The sequence below is a fragment of the Acomys minous genome (assembly GCF_964271855.1).
Source record: "Acomys minous genome assembly, chromosome: 1".
Taxonomy (NCBI): Eukaryota; Metazoa; Chordata; class Mammalia; order Rodentia; family Muridae; genus Acomys; species Acomys minous.
The window spans coordinates 9,860,444-9,883,292 of record NC_140483.1 but is presented as its reverse complement, the minus strand read 5'-3'; the positions used below and the strand labels follow the sequence as shown (position 1 = coordinate 9,883,292).

At 46.5% G+C, this 22,849-nt stretch overlaps 1 protein-coding gene across 2 annotated transcripts in view; it reads left to right on the top strand.

The window, feature by feature from the left end:
• Nucleotides 1-9,874, top strand: part of SLC30A10 (solute carrier family 30 member 10) — a 36,310-nt gene extending 26,436 nt beyond the window's left edge. For both annotated transcript variants that reach the window (XM_084799379.1, XM_084799378.1), the window contains exons 3-4: nucleotides 3,918-4,157; nucleotides 5,340-9,874. In XM_084799379.1, coding sequence (XP_084655505.1) covers nucleotides 3,918-4,157; nucleotides 5,340-5,827 — 728 coding nt within the window. In that variant the 3' untranslated portion in view covers nucleotides 5,828-9,874. The remainder of the gene's footprint in view (nucleotides 1-3,917; nucleotides 4,158-5,339) is intronic.
• Nucleotides 9,875-22,849: the final 12,975 nt, after the last annotated feature.

Sequence of the window (22,849 nt, the reverse complement as noted above, 5' to 3'; positions counted from 1 at the left end):
GCCTTTAGTGTAGACTGTGGGGGACAGAAGTGTGAGAGCCGCTGTTGTGGGGATTCTTAGTGGCCAAACAGAGGAAACCTGGCATGGGAACAGGAGCTTTGGACAGGAGCAAACGGTTCTCTATTCAGACTCTCTGGCCCCCAACTTTCTCTAACACTCTGTCTCTGTTCTAAGAGGCTCGCACTCTGTAGCCCAGGTTAGCCTGAAGCTAGCAGAGGTCATCCTTAGACTGGGATTATAGGCCCAAGCCACTTCTCTGGCTTTCCCCTCTAGCTGTGGGTCTTTGAGACACCACTGCCTGCCTCTAAGAAGTGCAGGGTGTGACCCCCATTAGACTCAAGTGAGGCTAAGAGCCCTGAGACAGCAAGCCAAGAATGCAGATGAGGCTGTAGGTTTTCCTGTTTGGTCAGCAGCACTGGGTACTGTCCCCAAGAAAGCAAAGGCTTCCTTAGCTCTTGTTAGGGGAACAGGTGGGTAGGACAAGTCCTGGGAAGGTTTTTCATTTCTCTCCAGTGCCTGGAAACAGGCTGGGGAGGACCAGAGAAAGTGCTGGAAAGAGGGGGACTGTCTCATGCATATATATTGATTCAGTCAGTGTCCTGTTGCTGTGACTAAGCACTCTGTAAAAGGCCGGAACTGTGAGCAGCTCATTTCAAAGGCCTCCCAGGTCAGACCCTTCAGTGTTGTCCAGGGGTGAGCAGTTAGCAATTGGAATCACTGTCAATTCTACTGAGTCAAGTTTTTGGATACCTGGGGTGACTAAGCAGACCCTCATTAACCATGTGTTTTCTTCTAGAAAGATCCCCCCCCCTTTTTTTTTTGGTTTTTCGAGACAGGGTTTCTCTGTGTAGCCTTGGCTGTCCTGGAACTCATTTCGTAGACCTTGAACTCACAGCAATCCTCCTGCCTCTGCCTCCCTGAGTGCTGGGACTACAGGTGTGTAACCTCTGCACCCACCCCTGCTGAGTTGGCTCTAGAACAATCCTTTAACAACTCCTATTTGCATTCAGATCACTGGGGCAATCTTGTTCTAGTGCCCACTTGGATTCGATGGCTGTGTGATCTTGGGCAGGTCACTTAGCCACTCAGTGCCTCAGTTTCCTCATCTGTAGTGTGGAGACGGAGTCTCAGGTACGCCTTGGTGTATGGGGCTCCCCTCCCTCCCTTCTGCCTCTCCCTTTTCCTTTGGCATCTGTTAGCATTGTTGGACATATGGCTCATTCCTGCGCTGTGCGTTTTGCTGTTTCTGTCTCTTCTAAAAGATAGTTTTCTTCAAGTTTGGCTCCCTCCTTCCCGTGAGGACTGGCTTAGTGGGGGTGGGGGTGGGGTGGGTGTCCGGGAGGGTGTTTGACTCCCATCACGAGCCCTAGAAGTTCATGTTCCCTGATGAGAGCCCCCACGTAAATGCTCAGGCTCTGCCGTGCTCTCTGTGGCGTTGCTGGTTGGTTTTGCTCTCTGCATTTCTAAGCACATATAACAGAAATTGAGTGTTCTTATTATTTTATTTTAGACTGGGTCTTATTACGTAACCCTGGCTGGCCTATAACTCACAGAGATCTTCTTCTGCCTCCATCTACCTCTGCCTCCAAACTGCTGGAGTTAAAGGCATGCTCCATCACACACACACATTTTGGGTCAAATACTCTGTGCCCACTGTTTGGCCTGGCACAGCTCCTTTCTGCCTCCACCACTGTCCTGGAATGTCACTCACTGCTTCTGTGGAGTAGCAGATTCTGGGTGGCTTTTGGATACTCAGTCTTAAAAGCTCAGGCATAGTTTTTCAAATGTTTGTTTGTGTGTTTTTCTGAGACAGTATGTGGATTAAGGAGGCCGAGAATTCTCTTTGTTGCCCAAGTTGGCCCTGAATTTTCCATCCTCCTGCTTCAGCCTTCTGATTAGTTTGATTGTAAGTGGGTACCAAAATGGCCAGTCACAGGTGATCTTTTAAAAATTACATTTATCAGGGGCTGGAGAGATGGATGGCTCAGTGGTTAAGAGCACTGCCTGCTCTTCTAAAGGACCCGGGTTCAATTCCCAGCACCCACATGGCAGCTCACAACTGTCTGCAACTCTAAGATCTGACACCCTCACACCAATGCACCTAAATTAAAATTTAAATAAAAATATTTTTAAAAATTATATTTATCACATGTGTACATGTGTAGAGGTCAGAGGACAACTTGCAGGAGTCGGGTCTCTCCCTCTTTGTACCGTGCGGGTCTCGGGGATCAAGCTGCAGTCATCAGGCTTTGCAGCAAGGGCCTTTCCCTCCGAGCCAGCGCCACAGGCTGTCTGCTTATGGATACGATGACTCCAAGCTCTTAATTAGTGTGGTTTTGTGGGGTGTGCAGGGTCACGAGATAGAGACCCACAGATCAAGACCCACATGGGCTTGAGACTGTTTCTAACAGGTGCTGCTGCTACTGTTGCTGCTGGGGCTGTTGCAAGATTCTAGTGTACCTTTCTAGAATGCAAATACTTTATGTCTACATTTTTAATTCCTCTGACCAGATTCCACTGAATTTACTACTTTCTAATTTTAATGTATAGCTACAGCCCAGCCTCTAGATCTTTGCTGAGGGTTGAATCTTTTCTGAAATTAATTGACTAAAGACCTTTAGAATCTACAGCTTTAATCTTACATGTAGAGTTTTAATTTTTATGTGATTGTGACAAATGGCTTTTTGTGCAGAGGAAACTTCAGCAGAATCCTGCTCTTCAGGTCAGGCCTTCTTACACTAGAGCCACGGAGATAATGACTGTCCAATGCAGTGTCTCCAGGGAGAGGGGCGTGGCCTGGGGTCGTGGGAAGTCAGAGAACCAGAAGACCGACTCTGGATGGGTCACAGTTCTGTCTGAAGCTGCAGTCTGGTGGCAGAATGCTTGCCTGGCATGCATGAGCTGCGGGCTCTGACCCCTGGCACTGCAACCATAAAAACAGCAATAAAAGATGATGGGACCTCCATCATGCTGAGCTCATCAGGGACTCTGAAGGGGAGCCCCGCCCCACACCTGATCACGTGTATAATAAAGACACAAACTTTGAAGCCAGGCACAGTGGTGCATGTCTGCAACCCCAGCACTGGGATGCTGAAGCTGGCTAAGATTTGGAGTCTGAGTGCAGCCTGGGCTACACAATGAGACTTTATCTCTACTACAAATGAAACAAAAGATCAAAATAACTCGATGTACAGATGCTTGTCTGAAAGAATAACACGTTTGTTCAGCTGTTCATGACGCCCTTTGATGGAGAGTAGGCGATAGTGATGTGGCAGTATCGGACGGTGACATAGTAGGTGGCAGCTGGCCCAGGTCTTTCTAGGCCATTCTTCTTCCTGGGTTCTGGGTAGCTGGTCTGAGATTTTTGTTAGATTTTTTTCTTTGTAAAATATTTTTAAAATTTGAAATTAAAATATAATCATAACATTTGCCCCTAAAAATAATTTTTTAGTGTGTGTGTGTGTGTGTGTGTGTGTGCACACGTGCGCACGCGCACACATGGGTATGCATGTGGAAGTTACAGGACAGATGCCATCTTGCAGGAGCCAGTCCTATTACTCTACCTCTGACCCGGGAATCGACCCCAGGCTGCCAGGCTTGGTGGTAGGTGCCCCCACTTGCTTGAGCAAGTTTGCTCTGGCCTGAGATTTGCTTTCTGAGTGGTTGCTATTGTTATTTTGTTTGCTTTAAGATGGTCTCTGTGTAGCTTAGGCTGTCCTCCTGCCTCAGCCTCTCAAATGCCAAGATTATAGGCATGCATCCCACACTGGTCTTGTTTTGAAAAAACTCTGACCTGGTAAGTGTCCTAACAGAGAGCAGCAGTGGATGGTGTGATCTTGGAAGTCTGGATCACTGCTCATCATGTGGTTTCCCACACTCGGCGCTCGGCTTTATTGGCCTGTCTTCCTTCCTGGCAGGTGTCCTCTTGCATGTGATGGGAGATGCCTTGGGGTCCGTGATTGTGGTCATCACGGCCATCATATTCTATGTACAACCCCTGAGACCTGAAGACCCATGTAACTGGCAATGCTACATTGACCCCAGTTTGACTGTTGTCATGGTCATCATCATTTTGTCATCTGCCTTTCCACTGATCAAAGAAACTGCCGTCATCCTGCTGCAGATGGTCCCCAAGGGAGTCAACATGGAGGATCTGAGTAAGTGGATTATGTGTGGATGGGGACCACTGACGAGTTTCCATTGTGCCGTCTAAGGGTCATGGTCACAGCACTGTTTGGTTGGCGTGCTCTGAAGCACCATGGAGCATTGTGTGATGGAGGCATGCGTCAGGTGGTTTGCAGTGTGCCATGGTGACTCATAACCTCCAAGAACCAAAGGTCTTAATCACTTGCCCCTTCTTGAGAATGTAAAGCTTGGGCAAACCCCACTTTTGGGCTATTTGACCTCATGACAAAGGTATATTTTAACTCTACTAAGGCCATTCTGCAAGACCTTGATTTTTATACTCCTCTTTCCCCCTTAAAAAGACAAGCCATTCATTTGTGGTCTAGGTGATGTCTTCTAGTTAGTGACATTCACAAGCTGGGAAGTTAGTGGCACATTACACTCACTGTAAAGAGGCAGTGTTAAACGGCCGCTCCCATGTCTGGAGAGAAGCCGTCTCATTTGCTTTGCTCAGAGAGAAGCCAGACTCTCACGTCAGTTATGTGCCTCAGAGGCACTTTGAATATATCCCTAGAAGTAGCACTTCTGGTAAGTGCTTTTGACCCATGTTGCTAAACTAGCCCATCTATCTGTCTGTCTGTCTGTCTGATCCATCTACTTATCTAACTTGATTTATCAATCATCCATCTATCTACCTATGTACCATCTATGAATTACTTATCTATCTACCATCTGCCTGCCTCTCTTATTGGTCTTATCTATTTTATCTATCATTGACCTATCTATCTATCTATTTATCTATCTATCTATCTATCTATCTATCTATCTATCTATTCATCTACCTATCTGAGAAAGGGTCTCCCTACGCTGTCCTGACTGGCATGGAACTTGCTATATAGATCAGGCAGACTGGGACAGACAGTCCACGGGTAGCCCAGGCTGTTTTAGAACTTTCTTGAACTGGTCTTGCACTTGCAGCCTTTCTGCTTTAGGCTCTTGAGCTACTTGTTATAGGCTAACACTTTGTGGTTTAGAAAAGCAGAGGAAAGGCTGATTATGGGAAAGTGGTTGGTTGGGGGACCGTTCTTTTTCCTGATGACCTTGGTAAACACGCAGCCTTGGTGGTCATGACAAGGCACACAGGTCCCTCTCTTGGTTCCAAGTTTCCATTCCTGCACTCACTGTTGGCTGTTGTTTACTCCTGTCTGTTGTAGTGGGCAAGCTCTCTACTGTGCCCGGAATCAGCAGTGTACACGAAGTGCACGTCTGGGAACTGATAAGCGGGAAGGTCATCGCCACCCTGCACATCAAATGCCAGAAGGACGTTGGGTACCAGGATGCCAGCAGAAAAATCCGAGAGATCTTCCACCATGCTGGAATCCACAGTGTGACCATCCAGTTTGAAACACTGGACTTAAGGGAAACCCCGGAGCAGAAGGACTTCTTGCCGACCTGCAGTGCCGCCTGTATCTCCCAGAGCTGTGCTAAGAAGCTGTGCTGTCCCCCGGGGTCACTGCCGCTGGCTCTCGTCAATGGTTGTGCAGAGCACAATGGTGGGCCCGCTCTAGAGACTTACCAAAGCACAGGGGATGCTCCGGAAGTGGCCATTGATATGGCTTTGGATGGATGTCCAAGGGAGCAGGGACAGACTCTTAGCAAGACTTGGGAGGGACAACATCATGAAAACAGCACTCATTTTTAGTGGGGTCCCACACATGTCTGGAAGGCTCTGCTTATGGGAGGAGCTTTGTGGGTGTTTGCCCTGTCTGTAGGGGGTCAGCTGTTTGGGATGCTAGTGAAACAAGCCTGCTGGTCTTCATGTGGCGGATAACCCCTTTCCGTTACTCTGGGCATCTCACACTTCTCTGTGATATGGATTTCCTAAAGTAGACTGCCTTAGTGTATATATCAGGAGTGCTGAAGGCTGGCACTCAGCCACTGTGACACAGGACTCAAAGGCAGCCTTGTCTGTCTTGCGGTGCTGGGGAACTGAACATGGGGCTCGTGCGAGCCAAGGAACAGCTCTGCTACCGAGATGAACCCTGTGGTCCTTGTTTTTAAACCCATCAGAACTTCTAGCCAACTCTCAAAGCCCAAGTGGGTAGAAAAAAAATTAAAGCAAATCAAGTATGGCTTCCTGTCTTCCCCTCACCATAAAAGATGAACGTCAGCTGTTTGTGGCCTTGCAGAGTTCTATATTGCAAAGTCTGTTCTTAAACCAATGAGACACGGACACCTAATAAAAGCATGCAAAATGCATAGCTATTAATGTGGAAAACCAGAATGCTGCTTAAGGCAGGAAATGCTCTCAAAGTGTTAGAGGGGGTAGACTTTGTAGGGTGCAGGGGAAGATCAGAACCTCTTTGTTTTATGAGGGGTCAGGTGGATGTTTACTTCCGGCTAGGAGCTTACCTGCAGCTGTGGTATATCGCTTCTCAATTCTTACTTACTATTTCCCATCTCTGAGAGTCTCCAGATAGGATTGTTGCCGCATATAGTTCTGATAGGGATTTTCTTGTCCGGATTTCCTCGAGGTCTTCTCTTTATGATCACATTGATCTGTGTAGCATTGATGAGGGGGAGCTGAATATCCGGGGACAGGAGAATACTCATTCCTGGCCAAAAAAATACTCATTCCTGGCCAAAAAAAAAAAAAAAGCTAGTCTGCCTTTGCTTTAATTAGGTATATTTTAAAGTACTTGTTGTAGATGCCAAGAAATAACTGGATGGAAAAGTTGATATCCAAGCAAGAAATGAAAAGTAATTTGGTTGCTGATTTTAGTGTGTTTGGAGGCTCTTCGAGTTTTATGTCGGTGTCCCATGTTAACGAGTTCAAAGAAATCATGTCCTGATTTAGACACAGAACTGAACTGTATTGGTAGGAGAAAGTGCAGAAATGTCTGTCATGTGTTTTACTCCTTGTTTGAATATCCCTGTTTAAATCAAAGCCTCATGGGTATGACGTGGGGGTGCCTGACTGATGGAGCTGGCATCTTGTTTGACAAATTCCAAGGCTGGCTGAAAGTGATCTTGTCCTAGACTATAGTTTTGATCCTATTGAGAAACTGCACAGGATTCATCAGAAGTGGACGGTCACAGAGAAGGCCACCACATTTGTCAGTGCTAGCATCACTTCAAAGAAAATGCTTTTATTGGGCATGGTGCCACATGCCTGTAGTCGCAGCTACTCTGGAGGCTGAGGGAGGAGAAGAGTCACTTGAGCCTAGGCGGTCAACACTAGCCCAGGCAAAATAGTGAGACTCAGGGGTTTTTTGTTGTTTGTCTGTTTGTTTGTTTTTTAAAATAGTAGTCTTAAATTTGGAGGCTGATGGGTAGCGGGGATTGGGAGTTCCTTAGAAGTTGGTTAGATCTAAATCAACCACCTATTAGTAAATAGAAAGTATCTAAAACCTTCAAATTCTCAGATTATTGTGATGGATTCTATGTAGTTTATAAGCTAGGGGAGGAGCAGAGACAAAGTCTCTACTTTAGGCATCAAGCCTCTGATGTAGATTCACAGAGAGCAGAGGACTCACCAGGAAACCCAGCGCGGCGCTGACCCCTGAGCAGGCTCCTCCACAGAAGCACTATTTCATGTCTTAGTTGAAGCCAAAGTAGAAATTTGTCTCTAAATTCCAAATCTCAATTTATATCACTCTGACTTATTCTCAAAGGAAAAAAAAAATAATTTTACAGTTTTCTTACTACTAGCTAAAGGAGTGTATTTTAGTTTGCATGTAAATAACATTCTTTCATTTCTGAAGTCTTTTTTTTTTTCTGAGAAGAAAATACATTTAATTCCAATATAATTAAATCTAACCTCAGAAATCTAACCTCTTGATTGACACTTGGAAAGTAAAGTATAGACAGCAGCCAGTATGAAGTGTGGCTTTTTGAAGACAGCCAAAGCTGATTGTCTTGTTTTGAATTCTCTGAAGGGAGAGTCTATTTTCCCTCCCTGAGTCAGCTGTGCACTGGTGAACAAGACAACACAGTTTCTTTGAGCTTTGTGACCTGATGTCCTGCATGCCTGGGTTCATTCTAGAACTCCCCCCCTTAGTCCTCCCTCCTGCCCTCCCTCCTACCCTCCCTCCCCTCCTGCTTGCCTTCTGTGTTTTCCCCCTGAAGCCCGGGTGATCAGCTCCAGAGCCTTCAGGGTTGTGAGGCGTAAGTTCTGCTATTCAGCTACATCCCTGACCCTGGGACTCCGTTTCCTAACAATCATTCCACCCTCCATGGGGTAGGTCAGGCTTAGGGGTCCTGCATGTGGACTTGTCCTCCATCCTTCTAGGGCTTTCCACGCCCTCCTGTCTTTGTTGCTCTGTGGACACTTCACTTGCTTCTAGCACTAGTTACAGGAAGCGATCGCTCCGCTTCATTTCCCAACTTCTAATCTTAGCTTTTAAAATGAGGCTATTTCTTGACATAATTAGGGACTCCAAGTTTCAATGGAGTGGGTGTTAATCAGGAATGTCTCCATTTTGACATGTTGGCACTCTGAGTTGGGTGTGTCCAGGCCATATTACGAATGACAGCCTATTTAGTAGCATTCTTGGTTTCTCGTCACAAATCCCAAATCATCTCTCCAACCTTCTAGACATTGACGTGTGTTCCCTAGGGAGACGTTTTGCATCCTTCTCCACTTCTAACCTTCCAGCCGTAACCACATTGAGACATTATTGATGGAACTCTCCCCAAGCCCAAGCCCAAGCCCAAGCCCAAGCCCAAGCCCAAGCCCAAGCCCATCCATTCTGCAGGATTCATACCCTTCCTCTCCCAGCCTGGTCTGGAATGCTCCATCTAGCAGCCCCAGGCTTACAGGCACTCAGCACCACCCTTGGATCAGGATTTACTGTTTACAAGCAGTGTCTTTAAAAAGTCATTTGTCATGCTGAGGCCCAAAGCCAGACCCTTGTTACCAGGCATCCACATGACCATTGAACTGGCCCTGCAGCCAAGCAGTAGTAACCCAAGGCAGAGGTCAAGTTATCCTCACCCACAGGGTGGGTCTGAGTCAAGCCTTTCTACATGAGATTTGAGGTTGGCTACACTTTTTAATTTGGGTTTTGAATTCAGTTAGTAATCATTGATGGTGTGCCTTCTGTACAGCTCTGTCCTTGCCTGATCTCCTGTCACCTTTTTGTGCTTTTGAGTTTATATGCAGTCAAGTGATCACGAACGGGGAACAAGGTTATCACACCAGGAAGTTTCTTAAACAAAACCTGTGTTAGACCCAAATCGTCAATGTACAAAATGTTCTTAGAATTTGGAAAAGATATACTGCTTTCCGACACGTCCACTTCTTCTAACCACCCCCACCCCGGGCTTTTCATACTTACATGGCATTGTCTTAGCTAAGTGGGGCTGGTGCCTTTAGTCCAGAGACACTGGACCTCTGAATTGCAGTGAGTGCTACCCGAGATGATTGTCAACGGAGAGCCATCCTTTCCTGGAGGCCTGAGGTTCTGTTACATTATTGTGGAGTTTTGTTGCTTAAAAATGCTCCTCTGTTCTCAAGAGCAAGATTGCCAAAGGGTAACCATTACATTTGGGGGCTGGGTTGTTGTTAAAACTTTAAAGTAAAGAGTTTCAGTAACTTCTTGTTAAATACATATGAATCCCCCACAATGGATGTAAATATACCTACCTGTTGCAGGTGAAAATGTTCAATGGTGCTGTAAATGAAATGTTCTGGAAACTAGAAACGCCAGTCAGGTGTTTGTGGAAATTAAACAGACAACTCAAAGCAGATGAATTCCTGGAGTCTTTGTCGTATGTGGCTAATTCGTTACTTAGTAAAAGAGGGTCCCAGCTGGTTGATTGTGCTTGCAGCTCCCCATCAGCTCTTACAGCCCATTTATTAGTTGTCTACAACTGTAACTAATACCTGAGATAATCAATGTATGGGGAGACTTTGTATCATTTTGGCTCAGAGTTTTGGAGGCTCTAGTCCATGAACAGTTGCCCCTGCTGCTTGATGGGAGCCTGTGAAGGAAACAGGACATCATGATGGAGCCTGTGAAGGAAACAGTGCATCATGATGGAGCCTGTGAATGAAACAGTGCATCATGATGGAGCCTGTGAAGGGAACAGGACATCATGATGGAGCCTGTGAAGGGAACAGGACATCATGATGGAGCCTGTGAATGAAACAGGACATCATGATGGAGCCTGTGAAGGGAACAGTGCATCATGATGGAGCCTGTGATGGAGCCAAGCAGCTTCTCACCTCATAGCTGGGAAGTAAAAAAGCAGGGGAAAGGGCCATTTTCTCACTCTTTGCTTTACTAGCTTATCCCAGAGCTGGGAGATCTCCCTGTAGGTCCCATCTCTTAATATTTCTAGCACCTTCCAATTTGTACCAGTTTGCATTGATATATGGGCTTTGAGAGGAACATTTTCCCAAGTGGAAGACCATGTCTCAAAAAACCAGAGAATCACCGAGGAAGACAACTGACATTGACTGATGGCCTAAACACACACACACACACACACACACACACACACACACACACTCAGAACACATACTTGCATACACTACAGTCTGCATTCTTCTAAGCATCTTGCCTGACATGAGCCTACCCCACCCTTGCCTGACACTCTGAGCTCTGTTCATGGGTGACCAAGGACTGCGTTCCAGCTGCTCACAGCCACTCTGAAGCCAGATATTTGCCTCGACTTTAAAGCTGGCTTTCTGTCCTTGGCGCTGAGCCCCTTCTTTCCCTGCAGCTGATAAACACCACACAGGGACACCTGAGAGCTCTGCCGTGTGGGAGGGTGACTAGTCAGAAAGTGTATTTAACGTGGAGTGGGGGGTGGGGAGTGGGTGTGATACTGTGGCCTGCATGCCAAAAAGGCATCTCATCTTTTCAATTACATTTACCAGGGCTGGAGAGATGGCTCAGCAATTAAGAGCACTTGCTGCTCTTGAAGACAGGCAGGGTTTGGTTGCCAGCACCCACGGGGAGGCCCACAGGCTCCTGTGACTTCAGCTCTGCAGACCTGAGCTATTCTGGCTTCCACCGGCACTGCACACACGTGCTGCCCTGCACACTTATTTTTACTGGATGTGTGTTTGCCAATTATATTTCCCCCGTTGTTTCCTCTCTGGGGCTTCCTCTTGTCTATCTCTTCCTCCTCGATGTCAGCTCTTACCTTGACCCTGCTGTGGACTACAGAATTAGGCCTCACACTCCTGCTCAAGAGTAATCAGATCCTGGCCTGCCCTGTGTGTGGAAGCTGAGCCATATCTTGTCCGGTATGAGGCAAAAAGCGGGATCTTTTCCTTCTCCTGTTTTCATGTAGAGGGATTTTTAGTTCAGAACACTGCTTCTCTGGCAAGAGATCACATCTAAAGACCTAGGTCTGTGGGATCCAGCAGAAATGCGGACAAGGACAGACAGAGGCAGGCAGATCTCTGTGTTCAAGGCCAGCCTGGTATAGAGCAAATTTCAAGTAAGGAAAAATCTTAGGTTTCAGGTGTGGTGCTTCACAGCTTTAATCCCAGCAGCCTGGTCACAGAGGCATGCAGATCTCTGACATTCTAGTCTCTGTTGTCAAGGCAATTCGATGGAGAGTGAGTTGAGAGGCAGTGCAGTGGAGTTGAGGTCTTGGTAGTTTAGTTTGTGGAATTCAGAGGCAGCATTACCAGGAGAGTTTTACAGAGACAGGTTAAAGAGAAAACAAGCTAGACACAGGTGAAGACAGCATGAGCCAGAGAACAGAAGGACGGGTTATTAGAAGGAATTAGAACAGGTTGCTGGAGTTTGAGGTCAAGCAGAGCGACTCAGTCAGAGAAGCCAGTTTGGATCCGTCAGCTTGGAGAGAGGAGTTTGAAACAGAACAGCTGAGTTGAACCAACCAGTCAAGGTGCAGAAAGGACTAGAAAGGGTAAGAGGCTGCGTAAGAGTAAGACGGTGAGTGTCAGAGGCTGAAAACATTCTAGGCCTAGATTAGAGTGTATGGAGGCTAGAAGCTTCCAGGACTAGGTTAGGTTAGTCAGGCAAATAAAAGGTACTTTTACATTTTCACCACAAAGCCACATATGTCAGGGACAGAAGAAGGGTCGCCAGTTTAGAGCCAGAAGACTCCACAAAAAGTACAGTTGCATGGGACTCAGACTTTTCTGCTCAGTTTTTCCAGGGAGGAGGCCAGAGCTGGGGCCGAGGAACATTTAAGAGTGGGGCCTCAGTCCAGGCTGCTGAGGTTCATGATAATGGGTAAGTCTCTTATCACTGTCAGAAAACTGCCCCTTGGAGAGGATCCTGCCAGAGGGTTGCAAAGTCACCGCCATAATCAGGTCCTCAAAGTCACTCAGAAAGAAAGTAGGACAGTGTTTTTGGGAGGAGAGACGTTTATTTAATATTTGTGGTGTGGCTTTTGCTTTTAGTATGGAAATTTGCACTCACTAGCATGTCCTAGGCAGAGAGGCCTGACTCGACCCATGATGCCCTTGAACTTGGGTTGTAGAAGACTCTGGAGAGGAAATATTATTAAAACAATCAACACATATTCTGAAAGATAAGTTATGAAGTGGGTTTGAGCACTCCATCTAGGTTCAGATCCCTGTGCTTGCACGTTAGCTCTCTGACCATCAGGAGTACATTGTCAGAGAACACACAAAAGTCTCAGCCTCACTTACGCATTACACATATGGGGAAAAGCATCGCTTCTGCGTAGTAAGCGGGAGACTGAAAAAGGCCAGTATGGGCCGGCATGCATGTGGAGCACATGGCCTCCTTAACAATAATGCTAGTGGGTACCACTACACACGTGATTATTCCTAGTTTAACTCACTACTTGCAGTGGCAATGCCAGCATGTTTAGCATAGACCAATATTCGATTAGGTATTTGTTTGTTTGTTTGTTATCTAGGTGACAGGTCTCAAGTATCTAAGGCTGGCCTCAAACTCAATATGCAGCCCCAAATGACCTCAAATTCCTGAGCCTCTACCTCTGCCGACCCAGCGCTGGGATTACAGGCAAGGCTGGATTAAACACCTGGCCTGCAATTAAGAGTTTAAATTCCCTGAAGGCAGAGGGTACCATCAAAGAACAATGCAGACTCGATTGGATAAATTCGAGTTTACAGGTAGGAAATCAAAATATTTGCTTTGCTGAGGGAGTATTTCCAGAACATACCAGGCCTCAGGCCAGATGCCCTTCCCTCACCGCCACACACAGGGCACTGAAAACAGTCAGATCTCTGATGCAGAGTTCCTGAACCCGGGGCTCCCAAGCCAGGGGCATCAAACACTTCATCTGACCCTGGGTGGCCCACCGCTCTGACAAGGCCCCACAGCCAGACACCTCCAGGAACATGCCTGGGTCAAACAACCTGGGTTCAGTTTCAGCACTTAAGGATGAGGCAGCTTGGCAAGAGGGAACCCAGAGGATGGTTGTAGGTTTCATGCTCCTGCGGGGTGATGTGAGCCAGGCTTCCTGACAGCAGGTCTTTGCTCTGGCTTGGATGCTGCCCCAAGTGAGACCATTTCTATGACTGGGCGTTAATAAGCCTGAAAATGTCAGGAAGGGAAGAGCTGGGGGCCTAGGGAAAGGCTCAAGTCTCAGCTGGAGGCAGTGGCCACTCACATTTTTCATGATCGGGTTGGTGTCCGGTGGTGACATGGGCTCTGTTTTGTGTTCACGAATGATTATAGCCTGAATTTGCGCCTTGCCCTTTGTTGTCATGGTCACTAGTTCTATCTTTCGTGGTCTTTACTTAGTTATTTTTTTATCTTAGACAGAGAGTCTCACTATGGGTCCCTGGCTGCTGTAACACTCTATGCACACCAGACTGTTGTATAGGATGATCCTCAGAGCCACACTGCCTCCATCTTCAGGAGTTCTGCTGGGTTATGGTCATCACAGCCGGCCCTGATGGCTGCTTGCCTTATAGATGGACTCGGTGGGAGGGCCGTGGAACCTGCACCTGGGTACCCAACCACTCTGCCTCCCAGGTATAAGCAATTCTACCCTAAGTGCACTTGGCCACCTCAGGAGTCTGGGGGAGGGGCTAGAGACTGTAGGCGGGGAAGGACTGAGGGAGGGATCTTCTTTTGTGTGGCTACAGGGAATGCAATCATCCTTGCTTGACCTTTTTCGGTGGAGCACCCACACTCCCGTGCGTGACCTCTCCCCTGTGCTCGGTAAGGAAGCCCCGGTGGCTACACATTAGTTGCCCAGCAGGAACCTTGGTGGAACAGCACCTCAGTTTTTCCGCTCAGAAGGAGTGGTAGACATTGTTTATACCTGCTGCTCAAGGACAGCTGGTCCCAAACTCACAGAAAGGGCGGAGCCACCTACGCCCAGTTTACATTGGTTCATTTTAGTGAAACAGCTGATGAGATTTTAATCCTGGCTCAAAAACCACTTAGAAGTTTGTGACTTTGGCACGTCATATCCTCCATGCCGGGAGAGATGACAGGGTACTGTGTGAGTTAAATGAGGTGGTGTACCTGGTAGTGTCAGAGGTGAGTAGACACCGTGAGCTCGCTGAGCACCTCTGTTGGGTTCTCCCTCCAGCTGTCTGGTTTTTTCTTTTTTGTTTGTTTGTTTGTTTGTTTTTAGGACTTAGGTCAAATGCATGGTCCTGTTCTTTCTCTTACGGAACTATTAAAAGAATAGCATCAAAGCCAGGCATGGTAGCAGACAGCTGTAAATTCAGCACTTAGAAGTCTGAGACAGGAGAATGTAGAGTTTCAGGACAGCCTGGGCTACATAGTGAGCCCTTGTTTCAAACACCAAAAACAAGCCTGTGAACAAAGAGGGCTTTAACTGTTTTAACCTGGCAGACTCAGAAGGTTATTTTTCTCCCTTTGTTCTCACTTCTCCTCATGCCTCAATCTTCCATTGCAGACACCATCATGGCTGTTCGACATAGGAGAAGCCACAGCGAGTCATCGCCAGGCTCCTCACTGTGGAGGCACTCACACAGCTGGTAGGAAGTCAGACTCATTCAACACCCAGGAGCTCTGGCGTCCGCCCCTGAGTGAAAGCATGGCTGCAGACTGCAAGGCGCAGGCCGCCCTCTTCCCGCCTCGATTGCTTCATTCTGGTCTTTTGTCTTTTGACACAGGTCATGCATAGGGGGCTCCCCTTATGTCCAGAGTCATGCTCACTGAGATAGCTGGGGCTCCCTTGAGGTAACAGTATGTGTGTGGGGAGTACATGTCCTATCTCCTCTTTGCATCTGTCCAGGCACAGGCTGCCACAACCCCATCCCTTTCAAGCCATCAAATTTGAAACAGATGTTTTCATCACTGTTGCTCATTTGATAAGAGTGTCCTTTGTTCTGTTTTGGAGGTTGGTGCTGTCTCCTGCTGTCTTTTCTCTTCTCTTCTCTTTTCTCTCTCTCTCCGTTCTTTTTAAAGCCTTTTTTAATATATATATATATATATATATATATATTTTTTTTTACATTTCTTACTAAATCCAACAGAACAAAATAAAGCACATGCAAAGCATTTCAGAAGATTCCAAACAGCAGAGGGAAACAGCTTAATGCAAGCATCATGTATATTTTGCTTTTCAGCTCGATTTTCAAATAAGTTAGCAGGACCTTCTGGGCGTTTTCAAGACAGGACTTGTTTTTGTTAACACTTAGATAATATTCCATTTTTCAGAAATACCAACTAGGTAGCTGCCCTTCTGTTGATGTACTCTACCTACTTTAAAAATTACCTGGACTTATGTATGTGTGGGTTTTTTAAAAAATTAATTTATTCTTGTTACATCTCAATGGTTATCCCATCCCTTGTATCCTCCCATTCTTTCTTCCCTCCCATTTTCCCCTTACTCCCCTCCCCTATGACTGTGCCTGAGGGGGACTTCCTTCCCCTTTATATGCTCATAGGGTATCAAGTCTCTTCTTGGTAGTCTGCTATCCTTCCTCTGAGTGCCACCGGGTCTCCCCCTCCAGGGGACATGTGCCAGCTAAAGTACTTTTTCTTTATACCTTTTCCCTCTGTCTGCTTCTTAATTCAAGTATGCGCTATTTAAGTGAGCTCAGGAGAAGTTAACAGCATCAGCTTTGATCTTGCGCTTCCCTGTTTTCACGCCAAGGGTGCTTACTGGTACTCCTAGGCCACGGGGTTATTTCCTCTCTTTAAGTAAATAGCATATGTTTTGAGAACAGAGATAACATCCTAATAATAATAACAACACCAATCGGCGCAGAGATGTCCTCTGAGCCTTCACAGGAAGGTCAGGGAGTGCCGGTGTGCGGTGGGATGGAGGAATTGGGTTGGTAGACCTCTTCTTATAGCATTCTGTCTTCAGCACACAGGCTTTGAGAAATTATAACATGGAAAAAGAAAAGCCACTGGTGGAGTGGGGGTAGGGGGGGTGGGGGTGGGGAGGTGAACTGAAGTTCCCAGAAAAAAGACACAACTGTGGAAAGAGTCTATAAGGCTGTCTGGATAAACACTATGGTGACCACAGAGAGCTGGAATTGTTGCCATCCAGAGCCAAACTGGCTTGAATTTTGTTTATCCCCCAAATAGCTATCGATTGCCCACCTGTTTCATCTAACCTCGTTGTGACTATGAGCTGAAAGCCTTTCTGGAGTGTGAACTGGGCTTCCGCAAGCCCCTCAGATTGTCTGTGGCCTACAGCAGAGCCTCTTGCTCTACTGTAGCATATGGACCTGACGAGTCCACCACTGTGCTTGCAACCATGGCCAACTTTGTAACTTTCTTTGTTCTGTTAACTCTGAAAATGCGATGAAATTGTTCCCACATTGGGACATGGCATTTAGGATAACCAGGTGTCTCAGGGTTTCTAATGGGATAATAAAAATACCGTGACCAAGAGCAATTTGGTCTTTTTGTTCTTTTGTCTTTTTTTTTTTTTTTCCTAGAGCTGAGGACCGAACCCAGGGCCTTGCCCTTGCTAGGCAAGTGCTCTACCACCGAGCTAAATCCCCAACCCTGGAAAGAGTTTATTTTATCTTACCCTTCCAGATAACAGTCCATCACTGAGCAAACTCAGTGCAGGAACCTGGAGGCAGGAGCTGATGTTGAGGCCACGGAGGGGTGCTGCTTACTGGCTTGTTCCTCATGGCTTGGTGTCTGCTTTCTTATAAAACCCAAGATCACCAGCCCAGAGATGGCACCACCAACCATGGGCCCTCCTATATCAGTTTTCAATCAAGAAAATACATCACAGGCTTGCCTGTAGGCCAATCTGGTGGGGGTATTTTCTCATTTGAGGCTCCCTCTTTCAAATTGCTCTAGCTTGCTTGTGTGAAGTTGACATAAAACCAGCCAGCACACCTGGACCCTGTGTTCTGGGGCCATGGTCATTCATCTTTGGCTCCAAAATAAACTCCCTTTTATTCCCTTAGAGAGGAGAGTTGCATTTTTTGTATGAGGTGGAAGAAAGGTGAAAAAGCTCATGAAATGGCAAGTTAAGCTGTAAGATGAAGGCTAAAGCTCAGGAAATCAGAGAGAGTGACTTTGCAGAATCATGGGTTGGTAATTAGTATTTAAGTATGAGAGCCGATTAATTATCCTTATCAAAACAGTGTTCATTAGAATCCATAATTGCCTTGCCATAAAAGAGGGCTTGCGTTGTGAATTGCTGAGCAAGCAAAGCCCCTTGACTTTAAGGTGACATGGAGCAAGCTCCTCCCTGAGGAATGGGGACGGCTTGGGGTAACTTCAGCCTGGCTTTGGCAAGTGAGCTCTAGGACACGTCTGGGCTACAGACACCATCTTTCCTCTTATCGTGAGCATCCCTAAGCATTTGGAGATCTGTGAGTCTGTCAATCTGTCCTGAACTGCAAGTTCATACGGTATAAGTTATGAAAGATTGATTTGTTGATTCTTAGGGGACTTTAGAGTCTAGGAAGTGCACATTGTGTGCCGGCCCCTGCGGGAGAGATGGAGAGGAGGCCTTAGAAGGAGAAGAGATGGAAACAGGGCGGGGCTGGAGGCCCTTCCAAGACCAGCTTTGGGACGAGAAAGCAAAGACGGAATTTAGTTGACCCTTGTCCTTGGGACTCCATGGATGCTAGTTCACCTGACAGGAGCACGATGAAGGCTCTGGGATAGACTCACAGGAGACAGCTGTGGTAACCGAAGCTTACATATCAGCCTCTTGCCATCACCCAGTCAATACTGAATACCTCAAATAAGTTTCTAGATGATCTGACTGTTTAGCCCAGGGTGGTCTCCTGCCTCAGCCTCCCAACTCTGTGTGCCATTACAGCTCGCCCCACTCTCAAGTCTTACTGTGGGAGAACCATATTTGTGTCGGGGGAAAATGTACGGCAGTGTGGAGAGGACATGTTTGTAAAACTGGAGAGCATGCGACATCCTCCCCCTGGGGAGTGATGACATCCTGAGTGAAGTACTGGCGCCTTCAGGACTGTGGTCCCCCTTGGCTATTGTTGTTGTTGTCTGCATTTTGCTTTTTTCTTTTCAGGTTTATTTTAGAGGATATATAATATTTATCAGATATTTTCCATTTTGCATTTCCTTAAACTTAAGTAAAAAATTTTAGTTAAAATTATGAAATGTATTATTATTTCTGTGTGTGTGTGTGTGTGTGTGTGTGTGTGTGTGTGTGTGTGTGTGTGTGACACACATGGAAATCAGAAGACAACTTGTTGGACTTGGTTCTCTCTACTGTGCAGCTCCCCTGGCATGGAACTTGGCCTGTCAACCTTGGCAGCAATCACCTTCACCTACTAAGCCATCTTGCCAGCCCCAATTCAACTGTTCTAAGTGATTTTTAAGACCTCTCCCTCCACCGTTAAGTTTTAAGTAGGAGTTTTTAGAAATCCAACTCCAGTGTTTGGGGAGAGTAACTGTTTTATGAATGAATGACATTTAAAAAAAGGTGAAAAATGGGGTGTGGCTTCCACAGAATAAACATCAATTACTATTTACCATGTGACCCTAAATTAAAAGCACATTTAAAATGGCAGCTCTTGGCTAAATGAAAAAGAAAATAGCAGAAATAGGAACTGTGTCCACATTTGCTGTTGGGCTAACCACAGGTTTATCCTGCCCCACGTCCCCTCTTTCTCACCTGGCCCCTGTGGGAAATGCAGATGCTTGCCTTCCCAGCAGCACTTGGGCATTTTCTAGCTTGGGAAAGAAAGTTTGGGAAAGGCTTTTGTTTACACAGGCAGGTAGACAATCCAACAGACAGACAGATAGATGGATGGATGGACAAACAGACAGATGGACGGGACACACACACACACAAAGTGGGAGGGAGGAAGGAAGGTTTCTTCTTGCTTTAATGCACCTTGACTAGGATAGCAGTCTTGTAATAAAAAATAAAAGAGCAGGACAAACAAAACACAACCTCGGCCTGCAAGCCTTGATCTCCTCAGGCTGCGGTTTGAAAGTGGGTTCCTGCGTCCACAGATCGGTCTTCAATGAGGCCTTATAGATGATGTAGGAGCTCCAAGAGCCAGAGCCTAATGTGAGGCTTTTGGGAGAGGGCCCTTGGTGGTGCTTCTGAAAGCCTGGCCTTTTCCTCTTTCTGGTCCCTAGCTTGTGAGGTGTGCACTTTGTTTTATGTCACACTCATCACTAAAGCCAACCTTTTTCTGTGATAATGTAAATGCCTCACGTATTTTGTTATTCTGACAGAAAGCTGACTAATAAAGCTGTTCCGTGAATGTCAGCAGCTAGATTCTTAAATCTATGTCAGCCAGTGTTATTTAAAGATATTTCTAAAAGTGATATATTATTTGAAGATAAAATAGTGCATAGCATTCTGATTTTCTTTCTCATTGACAAGCACCAGCCTATTTACGGAATTATAGCAGCTGATAGTGACCTTAGGGAGTGCATGATTTTGGCTTGTTTTCTATTCTTCATGCATTTTCAAATGACTCTTTCCATAGTCACAATGTTTTAATTGGTATTCGTATATGTTCCATGCAGAATCATGTCTGTTTGAGTTTTGAGAATGAGCAAATGTATTTCTGTGTGGATCAGTGGGGTGGGGGGTGGGGGGCACGGGGGGGGGGACTCATTTTAAACTCTGACAGAAGGAGGCAGGCAGGAGTTCCATTTTATAGGGAGAATCAGACTCAGATAAGCACTTTCCCATGAAATTCCACAACACTACAAGATTAGAATAGTAGTGAATGTACATTCTAAGAAGGATGCTCATGCATTTCTATAATCTCTTAATCAGAGCAGAGCCTTAGATTTATTTTGCCTGTTTAATACATCTCTCACTCTGTAGCCATCCCCTTCCCCCTGCCCCCCCCACCCCCCCATCCCACCCCCAGCTCCCATGTGTGTGGGAGGATAGGGTCTCATCTTATAACTCAGGTTGGCCTTGAACTCACAATCACTCCTGGTTTAATTTATTTTCAGGGCTGACAACTGAACCTAGGATCTTGTGCTTTTGAGGGAAGAAGTCTGCCATAGGATTGTGTCCATAGGCTCCTCCCTCTCTTTCCCTCCCTCCCTCCCTCCTAGGGAGCCAGTGGTCTGAACAAGGGTTTCTTGGTCTTCTTCTCCTTGACTATTGTGTTTCTCTGCCGGGGCCTCTGTTTGTACAGCTGCGCTTGTGATGAGTGTTTTGTATCTATTCTTACAACTGTACTCCCTGTAGCTTCCCTCTGTTTGTTTCTCCTACATTCTTTGCACTGGGAACTTTACAGTCTGTTCTGAAGACCACTAGTATCCGTGTGTGTGTGTGTGTGTGTGTGTGTGTGTGTGTGTGTGTGTGTGTGACGGAAGCCCAGGAGGAACCGAACAATCAGAAATGTGTGGAGCTGTTATGAGTACTTGGGAAATTAGTTAAGTTCAAATTACAGACAAAATACAAAGGCTCCTCCTTGGTTTCACCTCATGTGAGTCTCTCCGCTTTCTGTTATTCTCAGGGTTTTGTTTTTGTCTTGGGTGGAGGGTGGGGCATCTATAAAACTTCAAGGCCGGTGACTACTACAGAAGGGTTAGGAAAAACAAAAATAAAAAAACAAAACAAAACAAAAAACCCCCAAAAACAAACCCAATGGGCACCAGTGTGCATGTAGCATTGAAGAAAGCTATAAAAACGCACACTGGGCTGGAGAGATGGCTCAGCAGTTAAAAGTATTAGCTGCTCTTCCAGAGGACTTGGGAACTGCACTGCAGCTCATAACCATTTGTAGCTCCAGTTCCAGGGGAGCTGGTGCCATCTTCTGACCTTGGGCACTAGGCTTGCACACAGTGCACAGACATATGTGCAGGCAAAACACTCAATGCAGATAAAAATGAAGGGGAAAAAAAACCCCTCCAAAACCTTGGCCCAGGGCAGGGAGGGGAGGTCTTGGAGAGTGGGCTCGGGTGGTTAAGAGCATCTACCTTTCTTGCTGAGGGCCTGAGTTTGGTTCCTAGCACCCACGTGGTGGCTCACAAACACCTGTAAGTCCACAGCCATACGGTGCACAGACATGCATGCTAACACTCGCGCACATAAAATAGGGGGATGTAGCTCAGTAAAGTGCTAACTACACAAGCCTGAGCCTGTGGGCTCTACCCCAATAGATCCTAAAACCGCCCGTAATCCCAAAGCTTGGAAGACAGAGACAGGGGCAGTTCTCGGCCTTGCTGGCTAGCCAGCCCTGCTGAGTCAGCGAACTCTAGATTCAGTGAGAGTCCATCTCAAAAAAATGAGGTGGTTCTGGGTGTGGTGGCAGATCCCATTAACCCCAGCACTTGGGAGGCAGAAGCAGGAGGATCTCTGAGTTTGAGGCCAGCCTGGGCTAAAGAGTGAGTTTCGTGACAACTAGGTCTACATAGTTTGACCCCATCTTAAAAAAAAAAAAAAGTGAAGTGAAGAGCAATTGACTTCCAAGGCTGACCTCTGGCCTCCGCATGACTGTATATACATACCTGCATACACACATGTTCCTCTACATAGATACCTATTCATACATGCGCATGCTCTTGCATTCTTTTCCTGGTCTCTCATAGCCATGGATGTTGAAGACATCATCTGGCTCAGAGAAAGGTGTCTTTTTCCTGTTCTCCACTGACCAATGCGTGATCAGCCTTCCCTCACGCAGCTGCAGGGTGGTCTCAGCCAGGAAGGGAGGATTTTGCGCGAGTGTAGCTGGGATGAGAGGCATTAGCCAAGCAGGAAATAAGGTAGAGAAATGAGGCCACGGGATCATTTGCATTCTACTGATGGCGATCATTGGCGTGATCACTTTGTGGGTTGTCATAAAAACTTCTTCCCATGCAAGATGTGGTGGTGGGCGGAGACAACTGAGACTCAAAAGGAGAAATGCCTCTAGCAGCATTTTAGTAAAATATTTCCAGATTTTATTACTTTGAACCCATTATCCCATAAGGAATAATACAAATGGTTGTGGACTGTTTACCGGAGTGATTGCTGTGAGGGCTGCTACAGATAGGGCCGTTTCATTCTTCACAAATGATTAAGCTGCTATGGCTAACACAAGGACAATGAGTGGGTTGTAAAGAGAAGATTCATCTATTAGAAATTTTGGGAAGCGCCACCACATGCCTTGGTGTAGTAAGTGAAGGTGAACATTAGTAAATCTTGATCAAAAGGGCTTTCTATAATCTCCTTGTTCATGAATGCATTGCTAGGGTAAAAAGACCATACCATGCTGCCCTTCATTCCTTTTTCATTGTGGGGAAGAGCAGAGCTGGGGACAGAGCTGGGGACAGAGCTGGCTCCTCGTGTGCTGCTCTGTCCTCTCACTTGAGACAGCCGTGTGACCTTGGGTATCTAGGAA